This window comes from Cydia amplana, chromosome Z (assembly GCF_948474715.1).
Source record: "Cydia amplana chromosome Z, ilCydAmpl1.1, whole genome shotgun sequence".
Taxonomy (NCBI): Eukaryota; Metazoa; Arthropoda; class Insecta; order Lepidoptera; family Tortricidae; genus Cydia; species Cydia amplana.
The window spans coordinates 4,190,056-4,211,482 of NC_086096.1; the positions used below are offsets into that span (position 1 = coordinate 4,190,056).

The window sequence follows — 21,427 nt, forward strand, 5'->3', positions numbered from 1 at the left end:
CTTCTAACTAACTATTACGGCTCAGCGACCCAAAGAGGATCTTGGCCTCCGAAACGAGAGCACACCATACTTGATCCTGCGCCATTTCCTGCCAATTATCGGCTTGAAGCTGACGCAGATCCACTTCCACACTGTCTCCTCAGTGGTATCTGGGCCGACCTACTTCTACTTAGCAAACAACCGAGCAAATACTGGCTCTATTTTCTAGGTGTTATGGAGTGGCTACTGTGTTGGGAAGTGCACCGAGGAAAGGTTCGGATAATCCCTGCTGCTTCTTTTAAATCGCTCTACGCTACATTTTAATTCACCACTTCGTTGGTCGGCAGTCTTCAACTATGTTCACCAGAAACTTTCTGCCTCGCACAGCTGGAATGTACGGTACGGAATGGTATTTCCGGACTGATACGAATCTTCAAACCTTTAACCTTTTCGACGCCGTGTCAAACACAAAAGCTGTCTCTCAGGCGCCACGTCACCGAAGTGTCAAAATAGAAATTGAACTTTATGCATATGCACCTAGGTCTATGTTGCTCTGTGGTCTATGACCGAATAATACGTCTTTGGCGTTGGACCTGCGGTGCGTATATATCGGTCATTGGCGTCCAAAAGGTTAAGAAAAGAGCGTACTTCCATCTTAAGCAACGGAACAGGACGTTCTTGTAATCCTTCTGCAGGTGTTGCAGGTGTTTGGCGACATAATCCGTTTGCCTCCTTAATCATAGACAAGACAAGACAAAAATTCGCCACATCCAGCCGGGGACATGCCCGCTCCGGACCAACAAAAAAATTATAACTTACTTTCCAAACGCAGGTTCAGCATCCCTCGGCACGCTAGACTCCCGGTCGCACATTTTCTTAGAGTTGCACTGCACGGTCACGTAGCACCTGGACGTACCCTTGGTCACCAGACCAGATAATTTCACCACGTACACGCGGACTAGGTATCGGGCTGGCTCGTTGTCGGGGTGACTGTCGAAGTAGCTGAAATAAGGAAGTGCTAGTTGCCTATAAACATACTTAGATATATCAGTACTAGGACTCCGTTAGCTCAAAGCTCCGAAATGAGAAATCCCTCCGACACGAGCCCGCTTCATTTTCTCAGTCCCGCGTCTCCGTCGTGTTGCTCCAGAGATATCTGGGGCGTCCAAAGTCTGTCTCCTGGGCAGCGTAGGTATGCTGGTTAAAGTTTATACGGTTTCCGATTTAATATTCAAGTAATTTTTGACCGCGAAGCGCGAAGGAGACGCGAGGGGTGTTTTAGTTATGTGAGTATTGCGGATTGATAATATTTTTTGACCCACCCCCGTTCTAGGTCGACGCCGCTACTGCTGACTGCCAGCGTGTCCGTCGGCGACGGCCACTGGTATAGCGCTATACTGGCCTGACAACAAATATATACATATATTAAATAGGTGTACTAAAAACCACTAAAGTAAAAAAAAACCGGCCACGAGAATGTCAGGTCATGTTCAGTGTGGGGTTCCGTATTTGCAAGTCCGTCGGATTATATATGTAGATATTACTATCATCAGGAGGTGGCCGTAGGACTGTGATAGATAATGATAAACCAACGACGCAACCTAATTGTCTTCGGAGTTATTACATTTGTGTCGATGAGTATTAGTTGCCTGTGGAAAGAAAAGTACAGTCAGCGATAAAAGCTTGTACCCAAAATGATTATTTTTGGTCTCTATTGTTTCCCAAATAGTTTAAAGTCATAATGTATTGTTTGCCCGCATTTTCGTTACTCATAATTTACTTGATTCAGAAACGCGTCACTTTTCAGGATTGCCATAAAACAAATCTAACCCAATCCAATCTACAGGATTAACCTGACAAAAATCCTGAAAAGTTAACGGTTTTAGTTTTATAACTAGCGACCCGCCCCGGCTACGCACCGCAAAACCGCATCAAAATCCGTTGCGTAGTTTTAAAGATCTAAGCATACATACAGACAGACAGCGGGAAGCGACTTTGTTTTATACTATGCAGTGATGATAATATGACAAACAATAATGACTTAAAACTTTATGGGAAACAAAGAAAATTTTCACCAAAAACTAATTAGACCTTCAAGTAGCCACAGCGCAGTTTTTCGTCCTCGTCCGGTAACCCGGTCTTGCTGCTGTTGTAGAACTTGATGGTGCCGCACCAGTCCTTGAACCTGGCGAAGTCCGGCTGCTCCTCCAACTCGGAATCGTATATCTTGAAACATAGGTACAAACATTAGGATCGTTCTTAAAAATCGTTTCTAAATGTTAACGATCTACGGAGCCGGAAAATCGTTGATTTTTTTAGAGATATAGAGATATTTATTTGCATACCAGCCTGTTACATAGGTAAGTACACTAAGTACGTAATGGACCCAATTTTCTAAATTACAATTTACTTAAATACCTACTTTAAGTAACAAAAATATTTTAAGGTAATAACAAATAACACATATTTTGATAATTTTAAGAAAGTTTTTGGTTTGTGTGCCAGCTAAGGGACGATATTATTTTTAAGATAAGGTACAGTCACGCTCCGTGATTGTTACGCCATTTAGGGTTCTAGCTAAATTGGACATTCCATAGCGTAAGTATGGAACAACCAATTCAGCTAGGACTCTAAATGGCGTAACAATCACGGAGCGTGACTGTACATTGGGTTGATTAAACATCGAAAGCGAATTTTTGACAATACACACACATACACAACATACACTATCTGCAACGCTTACCCAGGCATTCTTGCGTCCTATTGCTACAGTAGAAATTGTTCCTAGTTTAGAAGGTACATATTTGCAATTTTCAAAAGTTCCCCCACATACGAAGTTATTCCTAGGTATCTACTTTAATCATAATGCCAAAGTCAAATTTTCGAGTATGTACAGTACCTAATCCAGTCGCCATCAGATATATCGGAGCGGCCAAGGTGTTCACAATATCTGAACAAGCACTCTAACGCCTTGACAATAGAGGCGTGTTCAGATTATGTGAGCACCTTGGCGGCTCCGATATATCTGAAGGCGACTGTACCTACCAAGTAGACTAGACATTTTTTTCCGTTTCGTTTAGTTGCAGTTTACGGAAAATTACTCAACTTTATTACAAGTTCAACAAAGCACCTACTAATAGCGCTTGAAACGTCACGTATCTAATATCTTCGGGGAATGTGCTCAAGAGCTTATACTACACGAGTTTATTCCACCGTCCCCATTCTACCATCGGACTTTTAGACGCACGGCCGGTTTCCATCCTTAGTAGATATTCCACCAATTCGCACGAAGCCCTTTGCTTCCTCGTTTCTTATGCGCACTGCCAAGGAATGGAATTCCTTGCCGGCGTCTATATTTCCGAGCGCATATAACCCGGCAACCTTCAAATCACGGGTGAACAGGCACCTACTGGGCAGGCTCGGCTAGTCTGTGGCCATGAGTAAGCCCATTTATAATATGTATAAAAAAATTAAACTATTTCCGCTTAGCAGAACTCACAGAGTCATATTACAATCACTAAGTTCTTAGAAATGGGATCTTCATTATGGGGTTGGCAACTGTCAAAGGTATGCATAGATGTCGCCATCATAGCTTGCCCCTTTTTCTATGGGATTTGGCTTAAAGTGCTGGCATCCAGGGCATTAAAAAAACTAGGGATGTAATGATACATGATTTTGCCGATACGATACCGATACCGATATTTAAAGTAAATAATCGGCGATACCGATACCGATATCGATAGACTGGTAGTTAGTTAATAAATTAAATAAATAAATAATTATATCCTTTATATGCATAAACCATACTTATGTTTAATAATAGACACTCGATTTTAAGAAGTGTAAAAACTGAAAAATAAAAATAATGAAAAATATATTCCTATTAGCAAAATAGAGCACGATTATAGCAGCTTCACTGTTACAAAAATTTTACAATTCTAGGGACTGACAGGGCTTGATGATGGCGCCATCTGCTAAATGCTTCGAACGGCCAACCCCATTGCATCAACTCAACATCAACTACTATGTATTTTAGTTCCTAACGGCGTAAAGGAGGTAACACGACGACTGGTGCGTAGCCAACGTGCAATAGTTAACGCTCCGTAGCGAGCGAAATGCAACTGTCACTGTCGCATGAGTGATAGAGATGACGAATTAACGATTGGCACGTTGGCTATGCGACCGTAGCGCCTTTCGTGAACGCGTGATGTCGGCCGTACACTCTCGGCGAGACACCCCGAGACAGACCGAGAACGAGAGTGTACATGATGCTCTCGCCTTGTCTCGCCCGCTCGGGTCTCGCCTCGGTACGTCTCGGTCGCGTGTCGGTTTTTTGCGGCCGAGTCAAAGGGTCTCGTTCGCTCTCGCGAGGCAAACGCCGCAAACGAGATCAAGCATGTACATTCTCGTTTATTTAGTAATTAATTGTAGTAGCTAACAGCACAAAGAGCAACGGCAGCAGCAGTTTCTAGGTCCATCGTAGACGATATCCGCTGTTCAAATGACGCAACGAGAGTGTACATGGTGCGTTCTCGTCGAGGACTTCTCCCCCGAGACTCTCGGCGAGAGGTCTCGGCCGAGAGTGTACAGCCGGCATGAATCTTGATCATCGAGGTGACATGTGGCCCCTTGTCGCATTAGCATCGTGCGACAGAAATGATGCTGTAGCGATACAAACACGCAACTGTTTACGATGCAGCGCTGTTTTAATTTGATTTAAACGCGATTGCATGTATTGATTTAGCATTGCTACTAACTCCCCTTACATAATGTGTGTATTGATACCTACTAGTTAAAAAACATTACGTATTGTTTGTGCTTACGAATAAATTATATTCTATTCTATTCTATTCTATTCTATTACCATGACACATTGTAGTAATTAATTTACCTACTTTAAGTTACATTAAGTTACATATTAACCAGAGACTGATGACCCCACAGTCAAACTCATTGTTGAGTTTTGCGGGGCTATGATTATAGTTAAGAATATCACTGTACATTATTAATTAAATAAATAAATAATAATAATACTGGTTTTATCGCGGCAGTATCAGTGTTTACTTTGGGACTGACAGCCATATTCGAACTTTAAGATACGTCAAATATGACATATTGAAACGATATGGATATCTTAAAGTTCGAATATGGCTGTGAGGGTATATTTTTACGACATAAGCCCTTGCTACACGGTCGCCGACAAGCCTTCTAACCGTCTGACCTTGGTCTGTCCTTGGTCAGTTTTGGTCAAATTTTGTTGGAAACAACTGTCTACACGGTCCGTCCAGACCAAGGCCACGCGGTCTGAGGGGCTTGTCGGCGACCGTGTAGCAAGGGCTATATAATGTCGCCTTATCGCCTTTGACAGGAACTGGTGGGAGACGGGTCAAGACCGGGATACGTCGTCGAGGAGGGAGGCCTTTGCCCAGCAGTGGGACCAATGTACCTAAATGTGTTCCACAATTATAACGTGTAAATTGGTTTTACTAATAAATTACTTATGACACATCAGCGGTCGGCAACCCGCGGGCCGCATGCGGCCCGTGAACCTGTCACTTGCGGCCCGCGAGCCTCCCTGGCTATTTTGTATGTAATATTGACACACGACAATGTCTAGTCTAGCCATAAATATTAACAAAGTGCGGCCCGCGTCAACTTCGTTAACTATGTACTATGTGGCCCTTGGCTGCTAAAAGGTTGCCGACCGCTGACTTATATGATCATCGACAGCATCGCGACTGTATCGCGGCCTTTTTGCGACTTCATCGCTACTAAATCAAAGCTAAAAGTCACCTAAAGCTAAAAGGCACTTACCGTTATCCGGTTGGAGGGCAGTTCTCTGTCGCCAGACGATTTTTCCTGTAATAAATAAGGTCGAATTTACTTTAATTTCGATTTTAATCTTTCATATGTGTACGATGGTAAAAATCGTGGGTTCAAACCTCGTTTGTGCTGTACCTATTACATAAATCGTTCTAGAAAAAATGCAGAGATGACTAAAAATTAACCTTTACAAAAAAGTAAAACTGACTTCAAAAAGTATAAAATATAATACTATCCCGTTTTATATGCGCTATAGTTCGTTTTTTTTTAGCATTAGAAAGAAATTGCAAGAAGGTAAGCGATCTTGACATGCCTTTTAATTGAAAAACGCTTTTTAAAATTTTTATGAAAGCAGAAGAATATAAATGATCGTATTAGATTCATAATTGTTACATATTTGCCGAAACTTATTTTTAAAATGTGTTTTTCAATTAAAAGACACATCAAGATTGTTTACCTTATTTCTAATACTAAAAAAAATGAACTATAGCAACTGAAACGGTTTGAAATCAGTGCCAAGCGAAATAGTTCGGTTCAAAATCAGAAACTGGCCGATGGCTGGTCACCGCTAAAGATAAATTGCTGAAGGTACTTACATTTAACGAAGTATAATATCTCGTCCACCAATCATCTTCCGTCTCTTTCACGGCGCTCTCTCTTTCCTTAGAGTAAATAGGTAGCAGCATTATTTCTTCCTCGCAATCCTTTTTGAAGAACATTTTCTTCATCATGTCCCATTTCACTTTTGGACTTTTCTCCTCTTCGTTTTTGTAGGGTTTAGAATTTTCGGAAACGGGACATGTCAAGCTTCTTTTAACAAATGTCTTGCGATTTACTGTTGAGGTATAAAGTGCAATTTATAGCTGGTCAACCAAATCTTGTCAGTAAAAAAAGGCGCGAAATTAAAATTTTCTATGGGACGATATCCGTTCGCGCCTACATTTTTCAAATTTGCCGCCTTTTTCTTTTTCGGCCAAGGTATTCACAATATCTGAACACGCACTCTAACGCCCTGACAATAGAGGCGTGTTCAGATATTTGTGAGCGCCTTAGCCGCTCCGATATATCTGACGGCGACTGTACCTAACTGTACCGAAAGCGTAGCCTATGGAAGTTTGCTCCAGAGGTACGAAGATTCTCTCATTTTAAAAGAGATGCTTAAATTACATTACTTAAATCTGGTATGAAGATTTAGATAACATACAGTGTGGAAAGATAAAAGTCGGGCCCTGGAGGGAAACTACCTTAAATCCTTAAGCTGGCTCATTTTACTTAAACAAAACTGCATTCAAAGATTTTCTAAAACTCGTTTGCCTCGCCCGGGACTCGAACCGACTAAAAATTCTAAAAAATAAAAACCCGCAATTTTATTCTACTAGTCTATACAGTTAATGTTAATGATAACATTTCTCCAAGAAACATTAGGTCTTAAACTCGTCTGCCATACAAAATATCCATAAAATGTAATATTTAGTACTGAAAGATTTTTTTAGACAAGCCAAATTGAAGAAAAAAAGAAAAATACTTTGAATGCAGTTTTGTTTCTTTTTAAAATTAAGGAATGTCTCCATTAAGTAAAATGAGCCAGCTTAAGGATTTAAGGTAGTTTTCCTCCAGGGCCTGACTTACCTTTCCACACTGTATATGTCTGGTACAAGTTTTCATTGATAAAATTAAAATACAATAATAGGTATAGGCAAATAATTTGTATGTAAAACTTCTACTCGCTCTGATTTCTGACCTAATACCTATCAAACATAATATAATATATAGGTATGTATGTAGGTATGTTACTTGGAAGTTCATGTCAAATCTCATGTTATCTCAGAATGTCGTTTTAAAATGACAGCGTAACTTCCACTGTATGGCGGCAGCTAGGTTCGTTATCAGGGTCATTCTCAAAAAATATGTGCGTCTAATTGCCGCGACCCATACAATATGTATGAAAAGATTCGTAGCAATTAGATGCAACCACAGGCATATTATGAGAGAATGTCCCGCCACAATCACCTTGCATGAAGAGATTGTTCACTACAGGCTTCAAAAGCAGTTTTTCATCCCTCTCACTCTTAGGCAGCCAGGTGAGAAGGTATTTCTCAGGTTTCTTCACATTCGAACCTACGAGCAGGGTCCGTCCGAAGGTGGTTGTGTCAAACAATTTGATGGTTAACTGGGATCCGTTGGTCAAGTTACCTTGGAATGTCTGAAAGAAAATAACAAGTAACAACAACAACACAACACACAACAATAAGACACAAAAACAAAACAACAACACAAAAACAACAAGAGAGTAAAGAAAGGATGCTAAGCACAAGGAATTACGTACATTGACGCGCCTGTTCCTCTTTCTATCGCACGCTGCTATATTGCTGTCCCGGTCGCACAGTGTCATTGACCGCTGGCATCATGGGTGAGACAGCAATGATATAATTACGCGCGTGCGATAGAGACAGGAACAAGTGAGTCAATGTACGAAAGTATTTTAGATAGAGGAAGCGTCACTTAAGAGGATAGTGGAGGACGGCTTTTCTATACAAACGTAGTCCCCATTTTCCTCTCTGGATATGGACATTATGGAAAATATTTGAAAACAATTTGATGTATTTCTTTTACCTTTAAACGAGCAATTCTTGTTTATATTTCAGGGATCTCGGAAACGGCTCTAACGATTTCGATGAAATTTGCTATATGGGGGTTTTCGGGGGCGAAAAATCGATCTAGCTAGGTCTTATCTCTGGGAAAACGCTAATTTTTGAGTTTTTATATATATGTTTCCCGAGCAAAGCTCGGTCTCCCAGATATTTAACATTATTAACCATAGAATGCCCCTTCGTTTGACTTTTTTCGATTTTTTAACTACCTACTATAAGATTTGTTTTGTAAGGGCTGATTATTGAAACAACGACATCTTGGAAGTGTTTATTTGTAAAGCGCTATCTCACTCTTACTTAAGTGGTTATACATATGTCTATCCTTATTACTCTAGTGTGGTTATTAACTATCGAATGAGCGTATTATGGTTCGACCTAAATATCGACTTTGCCCTTACAGATTTAGGAGCGTATAACTTTTATAATAATCTTACTCGTATTAAAATCGCTTACAAATCCGTTCTAAAAAGGTAAATCAGGAGGAAAACGATACGAAATACAATTATTTGTATTATTATAATGCACATACTTATATGGCCATTGGTTATTTATACTTTAATTATTAATTTCTGTGGTATGTTGTTTCGCAGTGCATCAAAAGTGAAGTCATTTGAGATTTCACAGTGACAGTGAGATTATTAAAATAATGTAATAATAAAATAATACGGTATATTATAGACATTTTTTGAAAAAGCATATGTGAAGCTTATTACGTACATATTAATATACAGGTACGAAACAATTCAAACGAAAAATAACTGTAAAAAAAATAGAAAAAAAAAATAGTCCAGTGTTCCTAAAGTTTTGACACAAAACATGGAAGGTTCAGGGGAGTCCAAATTCGGGACGCTTTTGACAGGTGATACGACCACGCTAGCAAACAAGACCCCGGCCCACCAAGCAGTCTACACCTGCGCTCTCATCCTGTATGCTATCAATTTAGTATTAATAGTATTATCTACTATTAGTCTCACATTTGGAGCCATTTCCTGGATTGTGATATCAAAATGGAGGAAATTCGACCACTATGTGTTCTTAAGTCTCGTATTCGCCAGTGCTATAAATATGGTAGGCTTCAATTTGTGTGCGCATTACAAGTTCTCCCCAATCGTGATTGTGCTACTATTATTAGTGCCCAGAATTATAATGACCCACTGGTTGTTTGTTACAATATCCATGTTTTACTTAGACATCGTCAAAGTTAACAACAATGAAGTTAGCAGGAAATATTTGAAAGCGAACATATTTTGCTGGATATTGCCTTTCGTTGAAGTACTATTTGTATACGCTATAGAGTATTTCTTTGAGATAAGAATTGTTGTCAGTTTTAATTATGGTGTTAACATTTTGTTGCTTGTAATAACTTTTGTTTTATATTTATCAGTGCTTCATTCATTAGTTAAGATCACGCTAGCCCAAAGTGGGACATGGAGGTATTTTGTTGAAAAGTTGTTGATAGCTTGTGGCTTTAGTGTGCCTTCGGGCCTTTCGACTTTGTTTCCTATACTGGTGCTGGAAGTGTTGCACGTGGATATGGTGATGTATAACCTAGGTCTTATTGTTTGTCTGTCAACCATTACCTACCGTGGGTAACGTAGGGTTCCTATGTTTGAGACGACATAGGGAGTTGTGGGCTGAATACAGACGTAGAAGGGAAACTATTAGAGATGTTTATAAAAATACATGTCAGTGTCTACTACAAGAGTTTAACTGATGTTTTAATCCGGAATTATAATTTAAAAAAAAAACATAGGTATTAAAAGGATTATTTAAATCACGTAAATTGTGTTCGAGACTTCCTTTCTGTTGAGTAATGTAAAAAGATTTCTTCTCGTTCGCCGTCAAATACTGGAAACGTATAGCGCTTAGCTGTTATTGAATAAAACCATAAGCAGTTGATAATATACTTACTTCAAAGGAAATACCAAAATTTTATAAGTAGATACAGTCAGCTGCAGAGAAAAGGTACCACTCCTGCATGGAGGTTTGTATACGGGGGTGGTAAATATAGTTTGTCAAAGGACTGTCTCATTTCAAACATAGACAGAGAGAATCATACTATCTTTGTCTTACACTAGCACTAGCACCCAAAAGAAAAGGATGAGTACCTATAGCTTTTTTTTGTTCTTACTTACTGAAAAATTGGTTTATCCAACTATATATAATATATAAATTTATGTAACGCGCCATCTTGTGTAATTGCGTAAATCTGTAGGTATGTTTAAAATTATTTTGACATTTTATTTTCTTATTAAAATGATGATGATAACGTGATTTAGTACACCAGGAGGCCTAGCCAAGGTGACAATGGTTGATAGAAAATGCCAATACAATGCGTGTATGCAGGGTATAAACTAAAATACAAATCTGTGAGTTAATTAAACCCTTGTTTTTTTGTTGTGTCCACTTTATTTCTCAATCGCTTTTGTGCTAAAATTACAGATCGATTGGTTCAATTAGGGCATCCGAACAGTCATTTTACTGTACTGAGGTTGACTGAAGTATCATGATCATGACAAATACGAACGTTTCCGGGAAAATACGATGGAAAACAATTATGCACTACATCTCGGGCCCGTTTCTCAAAAGCTTGTAACTTGTAATACAAGTGGAAGTCCCTTTCTAACAACAGCTGTCAAAAAGTGACATCCGCTTGTATTGCAAGTTACAAGCTTTTGAGAAAGTGGCCCCTGTACTACCAATTTAATTACGTCACCTGTGAAATCCTTGCATTGGGAAAGTTGCAGTTGGACTTGCTTTGTGTAATTATTGCCGACTTTATGGTGATGTCCTCCAGTTCCAGGGTCACCAGAGGCTTGTTCGTGACGCTCACTTCTCGAAGACCCCAAAAGTATACGTCAATTCTAAAAGAAGTATGGAAAACCAGTATGTAAGTCCATATTAAATTGTACAACGGGACTTAATCGCGTATATAAGTTTTAAGATTTACCTCCGACGTTTATCCGAAGACACCGAGATCACGGGGACAACGCCGTCCTCGAAACGTCGGAGGTAATCTTAAAACTTGGCGCGATTAAGTCCCGTTGTACAATTTAATAATGTGTAAAAATCGTGAAAGTTTAAATCAGTGTTATGTAAGTCCTTTTCCCAAACTCACCTCAAGAATTTGATTGCGTTTTGTTTAACAGTTTTTGTAGGTCTTCATTTGATTTGTTACTTTATCGTGTTATACTTACAAGACTATTATTTATATTATATAAGAGCAAGTATTACATACAAAACTTCTACTCGCTCTATTTTCTTTATATATATTTTTTTAGCAACTTAGATATATCAGATATACAATGTTAATGTCCATGACAAGATTCATGTAATGTAAGCATACTATTTTAATGTGAGAGCGTAGTTTCTATTGTATTGGAGCGGCATTTTGGACTCTTAGGGCCACTTACACCAGTCACTAACCCGGGGTTAACCGGTTAAATCTGGAGTACAATTTGACACTAGGTTAACGGTTTAACCGGTTAGTGGGATGGTGCAAATGGCGCTTATGATACAACTTTTACCAGACAAAGTGACATAAAATAATAATAACTTGTAACTCATATTAGCAGGCAATATATGCAGGGGGAGCGGTTCCGGCAATGCAGAGGTCAACACAGTCCGGACGACTATGTCGCTGGACCTCAGGAGTAGTTCCTGTGCTCTGTTGCTCCATGCCTTGTTTAGCACGTGCTCGTTGTTCTATAAGATAAGATAAAATGAGGTTACGATAGGCTAGTAAAGATAAGATGAGGTTAGGATAGTCTAGTAGAGACGGCAGAGCGAGATCTTCACATAAGTGTCGGGTAAAAGTACCGATTTTTGTCTTCCTGTATAATAATTACATGATTTTGTTGTGTACTTACGTGACCCTATACCTACTCTATATTTATTTACTTACTTGCATAAGTTGTGCGGACATCTGTATTTTGCCCACGTGTTCTGCCCCCAGATGAAGGTCGCGCCAGTCCAGCGCAGGCGGTGACTCCAAATCTTGGGCCAAAAACTCAGGCGTCAATGTGACGCGACCGAGCAGATCGATTTTACCCTGGGATAATGTAAAATAGACTTGTATACTGTACATCTACTAAAGTCAAACACACAATCCCCTCCATTGTATTAGTAGACCGAAGCACAAAACAGATACAGTACAGAAGTCAATCACATGTAGGTATGTACTTCACTTTTCATACCTACGCTCGGCGGTCGCTCTAGGGTTGTCAACTATGACTTATACACAAAAAACTATCGTGGTAGTGGCACTCGTATCTAGTAAGTATAGTGGCCGGGGCGGGGTGCTTACCTACCTACAGACCTAACTGTTCTGTTTAACGTTAAAACGAATCATCGAAGTACAAGCAGATACCTACTTACCTCTCTGAAACCACTGGTAGCGTAAAAAACGACAATTCACCGTTTAATGTTGAATTTAAACAACTGTCCACTGAACAGTTAAGTATAATAACTTTTTTTGTTTCTCCATTATTGCACAAAAAAGTTCATAGACGCGTGTCTCAAGTCTCAAGCTGTTGACACTCGCGCTCGCACTGGTCCCAACCGATTCTCTTTGCCAACCGGTCCGAGATATAGTGTCTGTGAGCAGTGTCTATGTGTGCGTTGCTCGAGCGCACTTTGTATGTAGATTGATTTCTGTACTGTATCTGTTTTGTGACCGAAGTAACGCTGCGTCTTAGGTAAGGCTAAGGTCTTCTATAAACGCCATCGGCCGCTTACAGTGTCTGCGTCATAATACTATAGACATGTATTGGTGTGGTCTCTTTCAAACTTCGACATTGGCGTCTTTTTTGGTCAGGAACGTTGACGCTAACGTCAGACGCCGCGTATAGCATAAAATAGGAGACCAAGGCCTAAGCAAACAATTCGCGAACGCGACGTGGCGTGGCGCGGCGGGCCTAAGGCGTTCGCGTTCGCAACGAGATCGCCCACGTAGGATACTTCTATAGGTATCAAAGGATAGAATCACCCCGCGCCGAATCGCTTCGCTTCGCGTTCGCGTGTTGTTCGCCTACGCAGTACGCTGCGTAAGGCGGTATATGTTGACATACCAGACCGTCTAGCATGAGTTGCGTTACGCGCGCGAGTCCATACTGGAAATCGCGCAAGTTGTATGGAGATAGCGCGCGAGAACTCGCACACTCAAACATAGACGGGGTTCGGAAGGGGGTTCGGGTATTACCTTTTGCGTGGCATCCCAGTGATACACCTCGACGAGTATCTCCGGTGGAGTAGCCGCCAGGCGTTGGGGTGACACGTTAGCGCTGTACGATATACGGAGCACCTCACTCCAAACCGGGTGGGCAGTATTTTGACATACCTGTGGTCGAGTACGGATTACAAAATTATGTACTTATTGATTTAGCGCCGTTTACAAAAAAGTCATCTGTTTACTGAGATTTATGTTTATACAAACGCACGGTAAAGAGACCATATACAGCATCTGTAAGTTAACAGCTATACCACACCGCATGACATAGGTACATACTACTCACTCCAAATAAATTGGGAAGGCGGTATTTTGACATACTTATATTACTTATTATTCAAAATATCTGGGAGACCGAGCTTTGCTCGGAAAACATATAAAATCTCAAAAATTAGCGTTTTCCCAGAGATAAGAAAGACCTAGGTAGAACGATTTTTGCCCCCGAAAACCCCCATATTTCATCGAAAACGTTAGAGCCATTTCCGAGATCCCCGAAATATATATAAATAAATAAATATGCAAGAATTGCTCGTTTAAAGGTAAACAGTGGTCTGATCTGTGATGGAACTTTTATACGATTGACTACTATTTCAGTATTTCAGTGGATTTATATTTTGTGTTCGACACACTTTTAACAAATTTGTGTTTATTGTAATAAAGGCGAAATTTTTGTAGTAGTTTATGGCTTATGAGTAAGGGTAAACACAATTTTATTCTATTTTTTAACCTTTTCCACGCCGTGTCAAACACAAAAGCTGTCACTCAGACGCCACATCATTGAAGTGTCAAAACTGAAGTTCAATTTTATGTACTTATATCCACGTAGGTCGAAGTTGTTCTGTGGTCTGTGACCGATTAATCGGTCTTTGGCGTTGAACCTACGGTGCGGATATATCGGTCATTGGCGTCCAAAAGGTTAAGGGATCGAATGTATGAAAATAGGTGGTTACCACCAGGACCGAAATAGTTAAAACACAATAGGATGGGTAAAAGTTGACAGCTAAACCTGCGTGTCTTTGACGTTGTTGATAAAGTGGACTCTCACGAAGGGCGACAGACCGCTGAGATCGCTCGAGCCGCACAGCTTAGCTCGATAGATGTTCACGCAGCATTCGAGGAACTGCGAACCAACGAACAAGTAGGTATTCGTTTTTCACAGAATATGGATTCAAGGTCGGAGAAACGCCCGTCATTTTGATAACATTACCCTTAGCCCGATTCGGATTTTGTAATAGACATCTACTAGACATCGCCAAGATACGATAATGATATGTTTAAGTTCTAACCTGTCAAATTTGACATTTCCGCGATTCTGGAGATACTCTTGAACGATTTCCACAAGATATTACTTAGAGATCTAATTCACATCTAATAGATATCTAACACGATCTATCGTAAAAGTGACATTGGTTGCCCGAATTGCACTGCAAAAAAGAACTAGTTGAAATCTAAACTATAACGTATCTAGAATGGATCTAGTACGTGTCGTCTCTTGTGAATATCTTATAGTTCGAATACGGCAGCCTGTTCCGTACGTAGACTTCTTTATACCAATGATGACAACGATTAAATATGCCCCAATGACATCCGTAGTAGACCGTGAAAGAACATTTTCGACTCTTAAATGGATCCTAAAGTAAGATTTGTTTTCAAAATTACGGGCGTTTTTCAGAGCCTTGAATATGATACACGACAATTTTTGTTTACATATGGCCAATATTTAAGCATTCATTTCCGTCCTTTGTAATGACAATGATGTCCAATATTATTTTAATCACATCCCGACTATGGAAATATTTGATTGAACGGTGTCCAAAATTATCACCTGCATGAAACAAGCCCGGCGGCACTCATTCAATTAATGTTTTAATTGAATGAATGCCGCCGGGCATGGCGCGCATGTTTCATTGCATCAAGCAAGACTATTTTCAGCGCAAGGCGGCGGCGCGGAGGCGGCACCGTGTACACGCGCCCTGAGGGCGCAGTTTCAGGCCAGCGTTTTATACGGCGCGTAAGCTCGCGTAGACCAAATGTAGGAAAAAGTAACCCGCGCGTAAGCTCGTAAAAACCAAATGTAGGGAAATGTAACGCACGTATAACCTCGTATCGCCGAAACGACCGTATACGGGCGTAATAATACGCTATTCTGAAACAGCCCTGAGTGTACGATTGAAAATCAAAGAAATATACCTACGCTCGTGGACGGAATAGTCCCTATGACGGAATTAGCCACATTGTGACCTCTCTGGGACATTCTGTTCAGTATTAAGTACTTCTATTCGCATCGAGTGTGATAATCGAAGACACAGTAAAAAATAAAACTTATTCTTAAAATCGTATTGAAATGGCCCCATGCCCGAATCGAAGGCCCGTGGCCGTGCTCCTATAACCGTCTAGTATACAGCAGCCTTGCAGGCTGCGCGCTGTCAGGACCCGACTTAAGCTAACACTTTCGCTTTGCCTTTATAATCTTTATATACAGTAATGTACACATACCATCGTCTCACACTCGAGGCCAAGGCCCGACTCGGTACTTCTGTACCCGTCTGGGATACAATACTGGAACATGGCGCGATGCCTGAACAACCCCATCCAAGCGAGCAGCTCTACTTTTCCGAAGATGCAATAGCACTCCAGCGGGTGGTGATGAAGGCATTTTATGGGCTGTAACAATGCAAACAGCGAATGAACACGGAGGCCACAGCGTACTACGTAGGCGAACAATACGCGAACGCGAAGCGAAGCGATGCGGCGCAGGGTGAATCAACCCTATGATATGATACCTACAGAAGTGTCCTACCTACGTGGGTGATCTCGTTGCGAACGCGAACGCCGTGGGCCCGCCTCGCCGCTTCGCTTCGCGTTCGCGAGTTGTTCGCTTACATAAGACGCAGCTTAATCCGAACTTACATTTCGACATTTTACTGATGTAATTTTGTTATCAACTTATCATTCCCGCGAGCATTTCCCTCGTACAAGTATGTCGCTTTTTATTGCGAGTGAGGATTAAAGGAAATTAATTATAAAATTAACATTATTGTCATCACTCAGAATATCATTTGAATCATTTCATTCACCAAAGCAGACATGAACCGATTTGCAACTATACAATATACGAAGTTTATAAAAGTCAATGTATTAACGAGTATTAAACGGAAAACAGGATGCGCTAGTATTGCACTGAAAATAGATGCATATCGATCCAGGTACGGGAATCAAGTCCTAGTGTAACTTGAGCTCGGCACTCATAAATCTAAATCGGCCCCCGAGCTTGCCTTAAGATAAACCGTCTGTATCTTCCCACACCGCCGGCCGCTCTGCTCCGGCGTGACGGAATATATGACGTCACCGGGCGTGATCTTGGCGTGAGCGACGCGGGACCCGTTGCTTAGCAACCATACCGATATATGCGGCCAGCCGTCCGGAGTCTGAAATAGCTCATATTTTAAGGTGATATTCACATTTGCGGACGACGCAAGGCTATATTAGGTGCCTGACCAACAGGCGCTCTTAATGTCTGCGGCCCATGGCATAACATCGTCTTGCTCACACTGGAGGGGGATCAAGAGGTCATGAAATATTCCTTTTTTTGTACTACGACGATGACCAACAGCCACCGCCTTCTGTGTAATAAGGTGGTACAGTCGCCATCAGATAAGTATATCGGAGCGGCCAAGGTGTTCACAATATCTGAACAAGCACTCTAACGCTTTGGCAATAGAGGCGTGCTCAGATATTTGTGAGCACCTTGGCCGCTCCGATATATCTGATGGCTACTGTACTTCCCTATCGGGCTGCTCCATTCGAGTGAGTATGGAAGAGGTACTTCAAACGTCAAATTCCTATGAAAATAAGTGCGTTTTCACATTGTCCGAACCGATAGCCGATATGGATGTCGGATACGATAACAAAAAAAGTAAAAGTATGAAGTATCAATTCAATGAGTGAGTGAGTCAGTGACGAATTCGTTTTTTTTTATTTCAACAATATCTAAAGTATAAGAGCTATGCAATTGAAGGGATGTTTACAAAAACAACATAACTGATTAGAGCGGTTGACACTTTTTTAAGAAAATTGTTAATCGTTTCAGGTGTCAACCAGTGTAGTCAGTTATGTTGTTTTTGTAAACATCCCTTCAATTGAAACTTTGTACCTATGTTTAATAAGTCTGATATTGACATCATATCCCGAGAGTTTTGTTTATCCGGTTTAATCCACACCTAAGTTTAAAGGGTTACAAAAACGACGAAGCGTTTCGAGAAAAGGTAGATATAGGTAGTGCCTTTGCGCTTCACTTGGCTCGTCTTGCGGGGGCACTACCGCGCCGCCCGTGGTAACGCCAGATATGTGAACTGGACTGGGAGCCTTATTTTAAAGGATTTGTGGTACCTATATGTGTCATTATTGGTGCTACGTCCAGTAAATGGTGGGTGTTTAGTTAACTATAAGGTAAGGAAACAAACATTTGTAAATATCAGTATGTCAAAGTGTAATACATTTTATTAAGCGTTGCAGTAGGTATATAACGTGAAAAGTCCTGTATATTCAGTTGGAGAGGTAGCCATTTGTGCAAAGGCACCCAGCGACGATGGGTACCAGTTGTGGCACCCATCTGTACTTCAACTCGTTGGGTAAATCCGCGTATAATTGGCCTGCCATCTCCCTTTCTTCATTGCTGTTGCTGCCTTTGAGTACTGTTAGCTGAAACAAATATTGAAATAAATATTTTTTCTATTCCCTTACTTTTATTTGTCATTTAAAGGGTCGTACACACACCTTTAAACCCCTATCTTATAGTTGTCTTGTATTTAGTCTATTGCTCAAAAAAGTATTTGTGCATACACGCAGTATCTTTTTGGCACTCTTAGGATACTTCGTGTAATCACCACTTAAAAAATATTGTATGAAATACATTGTTGCCAACCTAATTTTAATTGTCATGTCTGACAGATGAGTGAACCATAGACATGTTTTTTTATCTCATTCATTCTTTTCCCGCCCGTACCCTCCATTCTTTGCTACTTCTTGAATGAAAAATATTTGTTAAATTTACAATTTTATTTCAAAGTAAGTGCTTGGTCGTAGAAAAAATATTCTATGCAACGTTGTTTAACTGAGTCAAAAAATACTCGTGGCGTCTTTATTAACAATTTTCGGCTTCGCCTCAAATTGTTACTCACGCCACTCGCCTTTTTTTAACTCTCTGAAAAAAAACATACTACCGAATTGATAACCTCCTCCTTTTGAGATTTGGAAGTCGGTTAAAAAAGGTATAGATAGCTGTACCTACTTTTTTTTAGTAGAAAAATGGTAAACAATAAAATTTTGAGAAGTCTTTTTATTGAAAGCTACTTTAAAAAATAGTACTATTAATTTAAAAACAGAAATAAATGTAAATTATTTAAATGAAATTAAAGAGAACAAAATAAAAGAACCGAGAGCGTTGCTAGGCCCGTACTGCATCTAAAAAATAAAACTAGTTGTTTTAAATTTGAACTTTAAAGCTGTCACTAGAGTTGAATATTATATCCGCCTTAAATGGCTTCGTATGCAGTAAAGGGTTAAAAATACCTGTATAATTTTAGTGTAGACAAATGTGGACTGTATATTGTCTGAATAAAGAAATTATTTATTTATTTATTTAGGTTGACGCATATAAAGTGGTCGTGGTAATTGTCTACCTACCTGCGTGGTAGAGTCTGTTCGGAAAGAGAAGAGTCGTGGAATATATTGGGCCCCATACATTCCACGACTCTTCTCTTTCCGCACAGACCCTATAACTGTGCAACATACTTTAATATTTAATAAAAACTTTTTACAAAAAAAAAAGAAAACCGACTTCAAAAAGGTTGAAATAAAATATTATCCTTTTTGAAGTCTATGCGTTACCAACTGAAATGTTTGAAGTCGGTGCCAAGCCAAATTTTGAAGCATACCATGATTTTGGTGCGATTCAATAAGGATGTATTGTCTTACACGACGACAATGAACGTACTTTCTGTAGGTACAGTCGAAGTTAGAAATATGTTTACACTTTTCGCCTTATTACAAAGGAGTAAGGTGCAAAAGTGTAAACATATCTTTGACGTCGACTGTACCTAAGAACACACCTCAGAACACACGATCAAACCTTCTTGGCGCAGTCCGTACCATGTTTGTCGGCACATAGTGTAAATCCAATGCATTTTTTTGCCGTCGTATTTTTTAAAGAGCATTTCTTACAAATGCTCCAACAGTCTATAGCACGCAAGTGTGGGGTTGGGACTGAGTTATTTCCCGTCCCTTATCCAGAGGACTACATTTCAAAATATAAAACAATTCAAGGAATTTACCTTTTTGCCAAATTTCACCTAAAGCAGTTCAGTTGTTTAGCCATGAAAAAGTGACAAAGAGGCAGACAGAATTACTTAACACATTTACAAAATAGTTATTACTACAGTTCTAATGGGATTTATAGCCATAAAGCTGATTATTTTTGACTGGTATTGTTACTACTTGGCTTGGCACCGACTTCAAACATATCAGTTGGTAATGCATAGACTTCAAAAAGGATAATATTTTATTTCATCCTTTTTGAAGTCGGTTTTCTTTTTTTTGTAAAAAGTTTTTATTTTTCCATTTTTTAGTTTTAACGCATTGTTAAGAGCGCGACGCATGAATGAAAAACAAGATCACGTTTAACATTAAATTCGTGTACCTATTACTTTAATAAATATGTAATCAGGAATTTTCTTGAGTCCGTCTGGGAAATTATAATTCCTGTCACTATCACTACACTAAATTCATCCTCCGCCCCGCCACTGACCCAATCCCTCAACCCCCCGATCACTCAACCTCACAGCGCATCAACCTCTGATCCAGGAACCCCTCGACCCTGAAGCAACAGCCCTTCAACCGCCATTCCCCGACCCCTTAATCCCTAACCCTAACCCCCGATCAGTAGCCTTACCAGCTTACCACGAGTTTGACATTGATATATTTGCTAGCGTGTGTGTAACTTACTTTCTTTGCATCTCGCTCGTACTAGCATATTAGTGCGAGCGAGATGCATAAAAAGTAAGTTACGAAGACGTTAATAGCGAATATGTCAATGCCAAACTTGTGATATGGCTACTGCTCAGGGGTAGTATCGAACTCATGGTAAGGCTACAGTCGTACTACATCAAATTGGTGGTTTTCCGAAGCAAATGCTCGAGTTACTTTAGGAAACACCGAAATCACTTTACACGTGCCTTTAAAAATTTAGGAGTTCCCTCAATTCCTCATGGATTCCATCATCAGACCAGAACCAAAAATAATACGGAAACATCTTGGAAGTAACTTCTTCCAAACAAAAAAAGAATTACTCAAATCGGATCACAGGTGCCGGAGTAATCGCTGAACATACTACATATAAAAAAATCATGATCATTATCATCAAAAAAATCATCATCATCAGCCCTAGTAGCACGGTCGCATTTTTATCATTTATCACCATGCCTGTCACGTTCTAACAAGTATGTAAGTGCGAAAGTGACGGGCTTAGTGATAGTGGATAAAAAATGGAACCGTGCTGAGCCCGCTGGTCTATTTCATCAAATTGGTGGTTTTCGGGAGAAAATGCTCGAGTTACTTAAGAAAACACCCAAATCACCATGTATGTGCCTTTAAAAATTGAGGAGTTCCCTCAATTCCTCATGGATCCCATCATTAGAACAGAACCAAATTAATATGGGACCAACTTGGAGGTAGCTCCTTTCAAACAAAA

The 21,427-nt window shown here is 40.1% G+C and overlaps 1 protein-coding gene across 1 annotated transcript in view; it reads right to left on the bottom strand.

The window, feature by feature from the left end:
- Window positions 1-21,427, bottom strand: part of LOC134661742 (otoferlin-like) — a 49,563-nt gene that overhangs the window by 11,184 nt on the left and 16,952 nt on the right. The window contains exons 13-25 of the mRNA XM_063517923.1: window positions 16,956-17,108; window positions 16,177-16,344; window positions 14,687-14,800; window positions 13,612-13,791; window positions 12,358-12,504; window positions 12,010-12,158; window positions 11,170-11,317; window positions 7,813-8,005; window positions 6,399-6,637; window positions 5,794-5,838; window positions 2,071-2,214; window positions 1,302-1,381; window positions 799-981 (exon numbers count right to left, since the gene is read on the bottom strand). Of these exons, the coding sequence (XP_063373993.1) occupies window positions 799-981; window positions 1,302-1,381; window positions 2,071-2,214; window positions 5,794-5,838; window positions 6,399-6,637; window positions 7,813-8,005; window positions 11,170-11,317; window positions 12,010-12,158; window positions 12,358-12,504; window positions 13,612-13,791; window positions 14,687-14,800; window positions 16,177-16,344; window positions 16,956-17,108 (1,943 nt within the window). The remainder of the gene's footprint in view (window positions 1-798; window positions 982-1,301; window positions 1,382-2,070; window positions 2,215-5,793; window positions 5,839-6,398; window positions 6,638-7,812; window positions 8,006-11,169; window positions 11,318-12,009; window positions 12,159-12,357; window positions 12,505-13,611; window positions 13,792-14,686; window positions 14,801-16,176; window positions 16,345-16,955; window positions 17,109-21,427) is intronic.